The 12,898-nt window shown below is 39.8% G+C and overlaps 1 protein-coding gene across 1 annotated transcript in view; it reads left to right on the forward strand.

Moving 5' to 3' along the window:
• Positions 1 to 7,997, forward strand: part of LOC139148149 (hydrocephalus-inducing protein homolog) — a 74,922-nt gene extending 66,925 nt beyond the window's left edge. Inside the window, 10 exon segments of the mRNA XM_070719459.1 lie at positions 339 to 508; positions 1,016 to 1,487; positions 2,010 to 2,179; positions 2,599 to 2,734; positions 3,268 to 3,561; positions 4,171 to 4,485; positions 4,714 to 4,944; positions 5,762 to 5,986; positions 6,201 to 6,345; positions 6,348 to 7,997. Coding sequence (XP_070575560.1) covers positions 339 to 508; positions 1,016 to 1,487; positions 2,010 to 2,179; positions 2,599 to 2,734; positions 3,268 to 3,561; positions 4,171 to 4,485; positions 4,714 to 4,944; positions 5,762 to 5,986; positions 6,201 to 6,345; positions 6,348 to 6,682 — 2,493 coding nt within the window. The 3' untranslated portion in view covers positions 6,683 to 7,997.
• Positions 7,998 to 12,898: the final 4,901 nt, after the last annotated feature.

The following is a 12,898-nucleotide window of genomic DNA, read 5'->3' on the forward strand; positions in this document are numbered from 1 at the left end:
ACTCCCAGTATAACCACTGTTTCTGTCCAGTAAGATGTTAAGGTGTTTGTTGAAATAGTAGCACCACCTGATAAAGTCAAATACTGTCTATGATTGGTCAGTGTGCACCTGGTAAAGTCAAATACTGTCTATGATTGGTCAGTGTGCACCTGGTAAAGTCAAATACTGTCTATGATTGGTCAGTGTGCAATGTTTACTTTGTCCTTAAGTGATGGTACATGAATTACCATTGCTTGATAAATATTACAATCTGGTTGACCAAAAACAAGCCACGCTTAAGCCCAAAGTTGAAAAAGTACATTGGTCTTACATATGGTTTTGTGTCATTTTTCCCCCAGATAACCAATGGACCAACATACAACATCAGTGTGGTTGGCAACGGTGTGGCCCCCGGTGTCCATTTCTCCTTCACCAAACACGACTTTGGTCCTTGTTTCATCCACCGTGCCGGCATGCCTGTCCGCTCCACAGTTCTCAAAGTGACCAACAGAGATTCCAAGGAGATAAGGTATGTTACACTTTGGTCTCTCAACATTGAGTCTAGCCAGCAAACCACTGGCTACCTCCCTGGGTGTTTGCTGCAGTAAAATAACATTCAGCCAGTCTTTAATTTTGCTGAACAAATGTATCCTTTTGTTCTTTGGACTGGACATCCAATGAACTTAATTGATTTCATGCTTCTTTATGCTCACATGAATTCTTTGCTGACTTTTGGATTCAGTCTTTAACCTGTTCAATCCCAATTCCCTATAAACAGGTAGAAAGTTACTATTGATAACAATGGGTTTGGACCAAACCATGGCAGTAAAAGGGTTAAATGATAAACGTGTATATTTGTTATTGTCTCATAACAGATACCAAAGACAAATGCAATTTTGTCTGTAATGCCCTTTGAACTGTAAATCAAAAGAGTGCTATCATTGAGGTGCATGATTGGATAGGAGGCATTACATATAATGACAAGATTAAAAGTTACAGGTTTTAACATTTCTTTTGTTTTCTTGATCTTATGTAGTTTGGACTGTAACTATGTGAGCACATCCCATCTAGAAATCCACTTTGAGGCAACAGTTTTAGAAGCTGGCAAGAGTGCAGACATCCCTATCACCTTCTTCCCACGCGATTCCAAGAAGTACCACGAAACCCTCACCTTTGAGATCAACGGACTCTCCAAGACTCACGTGGAGATCGTCGGCGAAGGCACCGACATGAGAGTGGAAGTAGCAAACCCGAGGGACAGGACTGTCAACTTTGGTGCAATGCGCGTTGGTCAGACCACCAAGCGGGTGGTGCCGCTGATCAACAACAGTCCCTGCCCGATAACGTTTAACATCGTGATCACCCCGTCCAGTCAGGAGTTACAGCAGCTACCCAGTGTGCTGACGCTTTCCAACACCAACAACATCACTCTCAAACCGAGAGGTGGTACACACAATCTGGAGATTATGTTCAGTCCAAAATGCCGCATACCAAAATTCACAGAGGAGGTAAGTTAGTTTGAGACGGAAACAAAAATTTGGATATTTATGTCATGATTTCAAATCCAACCTTACTGTTGTTTGTTAGCAGAGTAGAGTGAGAGTGTGCTTGGGCGTATTGAAATGCATTTACAAAATCGTTATGGATGTACAAGAAATTTTGAGAAGTGAATCATATTTCAAGGAAAACTGTTCAGCTGAAGAGATATTTTGCAGAGTTTAGCCTGCTCACCCCCAGTTCCCTGTGAACAGGTCCACCATTCCCATTTGGGTCAAACCATTGTGGTTAAAGGGTTAGATAAGTAATTCACTCAGAAATAAAAAGATCATTTCAAAAGGTTTGTCCAAAACCTGCTGTTATAAACAGGAGGGAAAAAATTCAGTAAGAATGCTACATCTGTTATGTATTTTGTTGATTGTGTTCCAACCTGTCTTGGTAAGAAGGGCTAGACTTTCTTTTGCAAATACAGGCAAGAATATTCAAAGAGTGACTTATCTGTTACTCATGATATATGTTTCCTTGGATTACAGGTGATCTTGGAGTGTGAAGGGCTTTCACAGCCAGTGTTTGTTGTGACTGGGTCTTGTCAGGGAATAGAGATCAACCTGGACCAGGATTCTATTCCATTCGGTGCAGTGGTACTGAAGAGTGCCAGCACCAGACGTCTCTTGATGCACAACACTGGTGATATTGGTGCAGGGTGAGTATTCTTCATGTAACTAAACATTGATCAGATTAATCAATGTATGATCATGTGCTCTACAGTACAGTTTTGCAAAAATGGTAGTCTTCGCCTCCAAAGACTGGTATTTGAAGTGAATATTTTTTCAGTTAAATTATGTAATATGGAGTTCAAAAATTTGTTGCAAAAATATTTTTTGACTGAAAATCTGATTGAAAAGCATGCTTTTGTACTGTAATGGAATAGGTGAACGTTTGCATGTAAAGTGCCCATACTTCTACCAGTGCAAGTTCACATGTTAGGCAGTCCGAAGTGAAAAGGAAAAACTCTCATAACTATAGGAAAATATACATTAGAGTCCAACAATGAGAGCCTTGCCATGTCTTTTCATTTTAACAATGATAACATATCTGGTACCATTTATCATCTTGTTCCAGTTTCAAATGGAATGCAGAGAAGTTTGGTCCTGACTTTTCCATCTCACCAACCAAAGGTTACATCTCGGCCGGAATGACAGTCTCATTTGAGGTTGCCTTCCATCCGACGGAGATCAGTCAAGACATCAGATATGATGTAAGTTGTGTGTGATTTTCAGTGGCATGTACCAGGTATGGCCTGCCGGGGAGTACTTGGTTCCTGTTTCAGGGATGAAAATGATTCTGTGACCTTGCTTTGGAGATATTTGCCAATCACAGAACTGCAGGCGAGAAAAAAAATTCAAAGTTGAAGTAACAAAAATATAAACCTGGACAGCACATGGAAGACTCGACATATCTACCTTTTAAATTCTGTATTTGGTTGTTGTGTGTTCTAAATTGATTCTGGCTTTCATGAATTTTTACCAGTTTTCAGTTTGTAAAGTTGTAAGCATTGTTAGTGTATACTGGTTCCTTATTTGCAATGCATGCACCCAGTAGTAAACAAACCATTCTCTTCAAATTCACAAGAAGTCATGATACGATGCAGCAATAATGAATAACTGCACACATTGACCTGAAAATAAATTTCATCAGTCCATGACTGTTCAGGGGTTAGAGGGATTCAACAGATGGTTGTGTTGAAGGTATTGAAACATCTGAAAAATAATGATCGTCTCATTTCTGCAGAACCTGCGCTGTGCAATAGAGGGCAGCAAGCCGTTGAAGCTGGTGTTGACCGGGATGTGTGTAGCATGTCAGCTGCAGAAGGAAGTGTTACACTTCAACGCCCACGTCAGGATGAAAGACACCAAGAGCTTGACCGTGGTCAATCGTACAAACCAACAGTGGAACCTGAGACCGGTGATCGATGGGGAGTACTGGACCGGCCCCGATGCCATCACCATAGAGCCACAGCAGAGCAAAGGCTATGAGATTACCTACAGACCACTGATGATGTCAAAGGAAGGAAAGAAACACACGGTATGCCACCGACAATGCTCACAATACTCCACAGAAACTTTTGACTCGAAGGTCATGGTATTTCTCAATATTCTGATACATCCCTCATACTGTCAGAAGAGAATCTTGTTTCCATTTTGTAGTGTGCCTCTGAATACAGAAGCAGATGTGCTGTCTCATATAGAATGTTTCGGTTAACCAATATGTGATGCAATGTTATCCTAACAATTTTACTGTAGGGCACTTGGAAGAAGATTGGGATGCTCAGTAAATTGTAAACCATAGAGTCAATTGTAAACATCACAGGCAAACGTAAACATCAAAGTCATTGCAAATCTGATTATGGTCATTTGTAAACCTATAGTGAGTAACCAATTGAGCGCCAGAGTCGATTTTGTCGCTTTTAAAAAATATAATCCAGTCAATTTTTTCGGATTTTTGCCAAAATTTTGATGAAGAACTGTAGGGATGATATGTGATGTCTTTTTGGCCCAAAATTATCTTGCAGAAAGATTCATAAAAATTGGTAAAATGTTGCGCTAAAATTTTGTTGAGAAAGATTTCAGCACTGAAAGGGTTAACCTTTTTAGAGGGCAGCATTCTTGATGGAACACTATATTTTAATTACAGGGAACAATTTTCTTTGCCCTGCCTGATGGCTCTGGTCTGCTGTACAACCTGACCGGCGTAGCAGAGGCCCCAAAGGCTGCCGGCAGTATCACCCGTGAAGTGCCATGCAAGACCCAGTACACAGAGCTGATGTCAGTCTCCAACTGGCTGAGGAAGCCCCAGAGATTCCGAGTTGAAGTGGAGTTCATCAAACCAGACAAATTAGACCCAGCCACTACAATGAAAGGCCTGGATTACATTGATGTGCCTGGAATGGCTAAGAGGGATTACAAACTCCACTTCCATGCTCACAAAGAGGGAACCTATTCTGCCAAGGTAAAAAACAGAAAAATCTCTTTCGAAAAGGAAAAATGGGCATCAGTGTATTCAAATCTACATGTAGTTACTGTATGATAATGACAATAAATTCAGACACAGGAATTTGATTGCAGTGATCTAGCAGACACCTGACATGTGCTGTGGCTCCTACCTTTGACTCTAATACATACTCTTGGTCTGCACACTGAGATTGTGAAAATGACCATGATTATTATCAACTTCTAGGTGACATTCATCAACAAGGACACGGAGGAGTTCCAGTTCTATTTCATCACTTTCAAAGCCACACCGCCAGGCGTGATAGGCTCCATTGAGATGGTGACGCCAGTACGGCTGAGCACCTCTTACAGCCTGTCAGTGGAGAACCCCCTGCCTTACCAGGTCACCTTCCAGACTAGCTGTCCAGTGGCTGAGGTCATGTTGCCAGGACAGTTTGTGGTACCTGCCCAATCTGAGGTTAGCATCATGTAAATTGCCATGCATGCCTTGTTAAAGGGAAACAATAATCGGAATTGCGCCTGTGCAAGATTCTTATTTTAATACAAACAATGTATTTTGTGCACAATATCTTGATACACCTCATCATCACAGCTGCAACATTTAAATTATACGATGTAGATTATGGCAGACATGTTTTAACTTTCATCAATCACCATCGTACCTTGGATACAGTGTTCACATTGGTCGTATGGGTCCCATACGCCCTTTGAGCGCAGTTTCGACGACTGTATCCCTTTAAACTTTATTTCTTGGGTTTGATTTTGCCATAGCATATAAAACTTTTTTGAACTGATGCTATACTCTCTAGCCATTATTTTACAGAGTTCATTGAAAACCGTGCACACTTCCAATATTAGTACAACTAATAGTATATTTGTTTATGAAAGTTACATGTGATATTTACACACATTTTTGCCATATTGAAATATAAAAAGAAACACAACAACACGCAAGTCTGTGGTTACTCAGTGAATAAGGCACTAACGTGGTATTACAAATAAATATGGTATTTCATGTCTGTTAGGCGTATCAATTGCTATAAGATACAAATGAATAGGGTAGCTCCCTGTCTTTTGGGGTTATCAATCACTATAATATATAAACTAATAGGGTAGCTCCCAGCAACACGAAATGAAAAGCATGCCACTGTATTATTAATGAAATAAAGCTTGGGTCTTCCTTGAATTGTCTTCATTACAAGCTTATGATACTTGCAAAGTTGACATCTCATTTGTGATTACTACTCAGTAATGTTTCATTCATCACTTTTCAGGGTTTCTTGAATTTTGAGTTCTTACCGCTGAAGACGGCTGTCACCACCGCCAAGCTGCAGCTGACCAGCAATGAACTTGGCCTGTACCAGTACGACCTGACCTTGACGGCAACTCCAGCAGGTCCGGAGAAAGCCGTGTACTTCCGCTGTACGCTTGGTGCCACTCAGACGTTGAGTGCCAAGCTGCTCAACTTTGCTAAAATCAAGACGGAATACAGCTGCAAGGTACAGTAATTTTTACCTAGTAATTATACTGATGCCCTCGCAGTTGATGTTCAGTGCGACTTTTACAGTGTAAAGTGTTCCAAGTTTTGGAACAGATGTCAATAAAATTGAGAAATTAAAATTCTTTTTACCCTGTTGTGCCCAATATTTTGCAACAACCAGTTAGATTCACGATTTTAATTTCTTTATTTTTCTTTTCTGTGTGCATGTATAGGTCGACAGCAGTGAATTTCACTGCGACAAGACTGTACCAGTTGTACCAGCATCCAGTGGTGGAACAGAATTCAACGTGGACGTGACATTCGAGCCATCCAAACTCGGTGAAACTCGGGCCAACCTGACTGTCAGCTCCGGGCCAGGCGCGACTACATCGTACCACTGTTTGGCACGTGCATAGCTCCTAAACCACAGGGACCTTACACCATCAAGGCAGGGTCGTCCACCTCGGTGCCCTTCAGAAATGTCTTCTCGCACACCACCCAGTTCACCTTCCAAGTGGACAACCCGGCGTTCACATGCAAGCCCGGCGAAAACATACGCGGGAAGAAGACGCACAATATCATAGTAGGGTTTGAAGGCAACTCGGACGGTTCTAAAGCTCCTAAGATGGGCAAGCTGGTGGTAACATGTGCGCGGTCTGCTGGTGGTGCAAGCAACGTTGCATGGACTTTCTATCTCAAAGGCATCACCCCATAGAAAATGCATCATTATAACTCGTCACCCTAATAACACAACGTCTGCTTTGTAACACTAATAGATCCATCCTCCCTAGACCAGTTCCTGACTATTATCATAATGGTCTTTCTGCCGTCCATACATTCCATTGAACATAACTTATACATGCAGTTGAAGTTATAACATAATATTTTAAACACTCAAAGATGTTTTAAGCAAGAATTTTGTGCAGCAAGCTGATTTTCTAGCGCAAGGTGTCATGTTATAGGCATATTACTATCAAACCCATTTGCTTTTCCTATTTGTGTGCGTTGTTTTACTTCAGTGACCTCTGACCTCTGTGTTTGGCACCAGATATATAGGATGATCGACAATTATTTATGAGACTTGGGTTTGGTCGTAATTTGCTTGTGACTTCATTTGGCATTATGCATGAGCTTGATTCAGTGTTTTGTAATGCATGGAGTGTACATGCTTTGTAATTTTTGTCAAAAATGCATGATTTTACATTTGTGTTGCCTTTCCAGCTTCTATCATTGATAAACCAGGACTGTAATGTTACCCCACCCTCCCTCTTATAATGCTCCCTCCCCTCCATGCTGCCGTCCATTTAAGAGTTTGCTGTGTTCAGTGTAATGCTAATCCCCGCTGGTGTACCGTTTTTAACTCTACTGATATTTTCCATTGGCTGCCATATCCCATCAAATGCATGGAAAAAATCTTCTTCATCTTCCTGACATCCCCATTGTTTTTACTTTCCCTTCACGTTGCATCGGGAAGTGCGCATGATTACGACCGTTACATCGGAGTTGAAGCGCCGCAGCGTAATGCAGAACCACTGTACGAGTTGAATCCAAACTTTAGCATGGTGTGTGTGCCTTCTGCCATAAGTTTTAGTTCAATTCCCCCCTACAAAAACCACACTTATGGCAAAACCTTGCAAACTCTCAACCTGTACATAAAATTTTTTACCAACATCCCAAACCATATCACCATTACGACTTTTGTTTCCATCCATTTTAAACCTAATGTTGTACATTTTTAAAATTTGTAAAAATTTACTACCCTGTATGATATGATGAATTTTAATACTTTTATCACTGTAGATGTTGATTTTTACCTCTGAAATCCGAATTTGTGTATTAGTTTAATTACTTTGTGTATTTTTCATGTGAAATATTATTCATCAATTGGATGTTTATTGGATGATTTTTAAGACTGACAGAAAAAGTCACAAATTTACATAATCAGTATAATCTTTCGGTGTGTATTGTTGCACTGTTCTTTTGTATTTTGTTTGGTCTTGATCAAGCAATAAACTTGTCCTCAAAATTTATGCCATGATGGTGGTGTTTTTAGTTCGTCCGGGGGGACTTATAGATTGGGTCATGTCCGTCCGTCCGTCCGTCCGTCCATCCATTCACGCAGATATCTCAGACATGCCCTGGTCAATTTCTTTCAAACTTTGCACAAGGATAGTACCCTATCTCATACAGATGCACGTCAATTTGTTTCACAATGTGATCAAATTTGGCCGTGTTAGAGGACTTTTTAGTTTACACCTCTATAGACTCCCATGTATAAGGCAGTTCTCCATAGACTTCCATGTATAAGGCAGTTCTCCATAGACTCCCATGTATAAGTCAGTTCTCCATAGACTCCCATGTATAAGGCCAAGAAAAATAAAAATTTAGTTTCTCATCGTATTCATATTGCAAAAAGGATGCAGTGACAGTTTTTAGTCCCCACGGATGAAGTCCAGGGGGCTTATAGATTGGGTCATGTCCGTCCGTTCGTCCATCCGTGAGTCCATCCGTTCTCGCAGATATCTCAGACATTTTGACAAAATGTCATGTGGCCTCGGTGACCTTTAACCTCAAATATACATATTTGTCTATAATTCAGTAACCACAAGTGCTACACCCTTCATATATGGTATGATGAGACACCTTATGACGCCACATATTGTACCTCATTAATTATGCACATATCTAATTTTGAGCGAGCCAATAGAGCTAGAGGTCTGATTTTTGGTATATAGGGATAACTTAGCAATACAATTTTTTTGACAAAATGTCACGTGACCTCAATGGGCTTTGACCTCAAATATACATATTTGTCCATAATTCAGTAACCACAAGTGCTACACCCTTCATATTTGGTATGATGGGAGACCCTATGACGCCACATACTGTGCCTCATTAATTATGTGCATATCTAATTCTGAGCAAGCCAATAGAGGTGGATGTCTGATTTTTGGTATGTAGGGATAACTATAGGATAGAAATTTTTTGACAAAATGTCATGTGACCTCGATGACCTTTTACCTAAAATATACGTTTATGTCAATAAATAAGTAACCACGAGTGCTATGTCCTTTGTATTTAGTAGGATGGGAGACCTTATGACAACACATGCTTTACCTCATTAATTATGCACATATCTAAATCTGGGCAAGCGAATAGAGCTACAGGTCTGATTTTTGGCATATAGGGATTAATTAGCAATACAATTTTTTTTTTCCAAAATGTCATGTGACCTCGATGACCTTTGACCTTGATTATACATATATATGCATAACTCAGTAACCACAAGTTCTATACCCTTCAATTTTGATAGGATGTTAGACCTTAAGATGTCACATCTTGTACCTCATTTATTATGCGCATATGTATTTCTTGGCTGGCCAATTCAGCTAGAGGTCTGATCTTTATTCCCGATTTAGAACCATAACTTAGACATGCCTCACGTGTTTCAAATTGGGAACAATGACATGGACCTATGTGCCCATAGATCTCAACATATACACTCCAGTGATACTTCTTAAAGCCCCAATAGCTGCAAATTACATTAAATTTTTTCATGATTTTATTTTCAAACCAACGTTGGTTCATGTAAATGTGCTGACTGAAGGACATGTATATCACTGCTGCCTGATTTGGACCACGACTACATATTTTAACAAGTTAAATAATAAACGGGTGCCGCACTCGTAAAATGGCACCCCATAGAAAAGTACAAAAATGCAGTATTTCGTGCACATACACGTTGTAATCATCCAAAAAACAAGCATGATGCCATTTACTTGAATGCACCCACACGATGGCCGACAGTATGTTGTCGTAATCTTTATTTTCTCTGCACATGATTGGTTTTTGAAAGTTGCGGGAAATCTAAAACGATGGTAAAACGTTTGAATTTACATGCCACTTTCGACACTTATGACAGTGTTATACACCTTTTCAGTGTTTAATAGGTCTTATTCAAAGAAAACTCTTGGAAAACTCAGGATATTTTGAGATCGGTTTATTACACATTCGCAGCTATTGGGGCTTTAATGACCACATTTCCCTGCCCCATCAAGACTAATACTCCTATTGCAAGTGGGGACTATGTCATTGTCAATGACTTGTTTTTCAGTATAGTGCCCTGAGGGAACCAAACTCATCCAAGGGTTTCTGTTTCAGGTATTTGGTGGCAGGCAATGAAGCTGTATTGGGGTGTCTGAGAAAAAAGCGCCCTCAGGTGACTTCTACTTATCCAGCCTCTGCCATTGTTCATAGGTTAGACCTTGATACTGTTTATGTTCTGCTGGATGTGGCACCCCTAGATGACCTTTGCCCGTCCATCTGCCACTTTGACAGTAATATGACAGAAGAGTTGGAACTGAAATATTGTGATTGTCACATATTGGAAATATCTCCACATAGCCAAGAATGTCATTCTCATTTTCAAATAAAAACCATGCAGTTTGGGACTCAAAACCATTGCTCTTGGATAAATCTATATGGAGTTTGCGAACAAATAGAGGATGTAGAGAAACAGTGTTTGCCAAAAGAGAAATGCACACACACAAACCCATAATACAAGGAATTTGTGTGTGCAACTACGATTTCCTGTGAAAGCAAAGACTTTTGTGTGGAAGCACAAAGTTATCAGTGTGCCTTTCAAGAGAATTAGGTTTGTCAATGTGGATGTGGCAATAGATAAGGCGTGATTCAAAGAAAGAAAGCTATGTTGAATGAATCTGAATGAATTTGATGTATTGAGAGGTGAAAGTGTTAAGAGAGTGATATGATAGAAATTTTAGAGTCAGGAAATTGAGTTGCTGAGGAACAAAGAGTTTAAGTGGTAGAGAATATATTTGTTCTGAAACGAGAGGTTTACCATTACATCTTGGGAGGGTGGTCGTGAATGGGAAAAAATATGCAGAGCAAAATTCTCAAAAAATAAATGGCAGCTATGCTGCTTTTTACATCAACAAATCACTAGAAAATCCCAGGCAAAATGGAGTAACCATGCTGTGCCAATCAGAGAAATATGCATGATCTGCAAACTTTTGGAATGCCAAAAAAAAAAGATTGCACGTTGTACTACAGCTCCTCCCCAGATTTAATGGTTTATCCCTAATGACTATGCAAGAAGGAAGTGACAGTAACATCCTGTCAGCTTGCAGGTAATACAAACAGAAATGGTTACGCGTTTATATCAGACTGGCTTCAATTTGCTTTCTGAAGGCCAATGAGCTGCAACTTTGCAAAATTTGTATAACCTAAAGATACTTCCAATTTCCTCAGATATTCATTGCAATCTGCAAATTGAACGATATAGTGTTTAACTTTGCCTCAACAACGTTTGCTTATGGCAGAATAGGCAAGAAATTGAAACGATTTTTGTTCATTTTAAATTTCCCGCCATTTTCAAAATCTTGCCATGTCTTTGTCAAAGTGGAGTGAAACTCTTTCCAATCTTTTCAGTGCGGACGCAGATATGCGATTTTTCCGTTGTTGCTAAGCATGCTTATGCCAAATTCCATCGTTGCCAAGGGGTCCTGGCGTGCGCTTCAGAGCAACATCAGACTGACTGGGCGACGGTTCAGGTAGGTGGAGCTCTCCAAATTTTCGTTTAATTTCGCCCAGTAAGTTTGAGATCGAATGTTTTACGTAATCTTATTTCAAGAATAATGGTCTCCGATCAAAATTGACCGTTCATGCAGTAATCCTCCTCTAAATAATGTAAATATGCCCAAAGAAAATTGACATTGCTGACGATAGTGGATTGCATCGTTAGGAGAAAGTTGTCTATATTATGTCCTGCTTTCTGATGTTAACATTTTCGTCTCACGGCCTTATCTTGAACAATTTTAGTAATTTCCGTAACAGTTTATGTATAGGAATAGATTTTGTGAATATCGCTTCTGGAGGAGGTAATTTGACAGTACGATAGCGTTTGAAATGCAGACACCTGAAAACCGGAAGTACATTAACTTTCCAGGCGATATCGTTGATAACAACTTCGTTCACAATATTCTCATTTAGTATCACGGTCGTTTAATCCAGTTATTTGTTAGGGAAGCATTAAGTTGACAATCTTCTGTCGCTTACTTAGTGTATTATCATGCAGAATAGTTATAACCGTCGCGATATTTCTAAAACAATACCCTGTAGTCTAATGCAAGTTATCCTCGAGCCACAGTCACTTGCGGTTCGATATACGGCGTTGGCCGCTTTGGTATGCATTAGAAATATAGGAAGTCGGGAAACGGAATAGCCGCTATACGCACGTACAGCCGACGGATTTTCCTGACAAAAAGCTATAGTTTACTTAATAAGCCAGCGTCGATGGCTTCCAATACGTCTCTGAATCCATACCTGTTATAGTCTATCGTCAATAACGATCTTCTTGCATTTTTGGGTACGATTTCCGATTCTTCTCTTGATTTTTCTCTGAGTGTCTACAATGTGACGTAGTAACATGAAAAAAACAAAGTCCCCTTCCTATGACCCGCGTCTTTAGCCATAGCAGTGACTATTCACTTTAGCCTCACCTGTACACATTAGAGAAAATGATAGTCTAGAGGGCGTTGCTGTATACTAAGTAGGCTGAAGTTCATATCAAGTATAGGGAGTCTGTTGGGAGTTCAGATGTGCATTAAGTTTGTGAGATGAAATCCTATCAGAAACAAATGAGAGCATGCTGACATTAAGTCGGACGATTCCACAGAACAGCTGATATGGAAGGATGTTTTGAGATTGAGAAAAATCGTTTGTTTTATATATTAACAATATCTGCTACTGATATCTGTTAATATATCATGCATATATATCCATTGAAGAGATAATTTTCAAAGAGTGTTATTCTTTATAAAATTCACGCACTAAAGTGTCCTAACAATTGACTGAGGACTTGATGAATAATCATTGACAAATAGTCTTAAAACATATGTATAATAAATGA

The sequence above is a fragment of the Ptychodera flava genome, chromosome 13 (genome assembly GCF_041260155.1).
Source record: "Ptychodera flava strain L36383 chromosome 13, AS_Pfla_20210202, whole genome shotgun sequence".
In the NCBI taxonomy this organism is placed as follows: domain Eukaryota; kingdom Metazoa; phylum Hemichordata; class Enteropneusta; family Ptychoderidae; genus Ptychodera; species Ptychodera flava.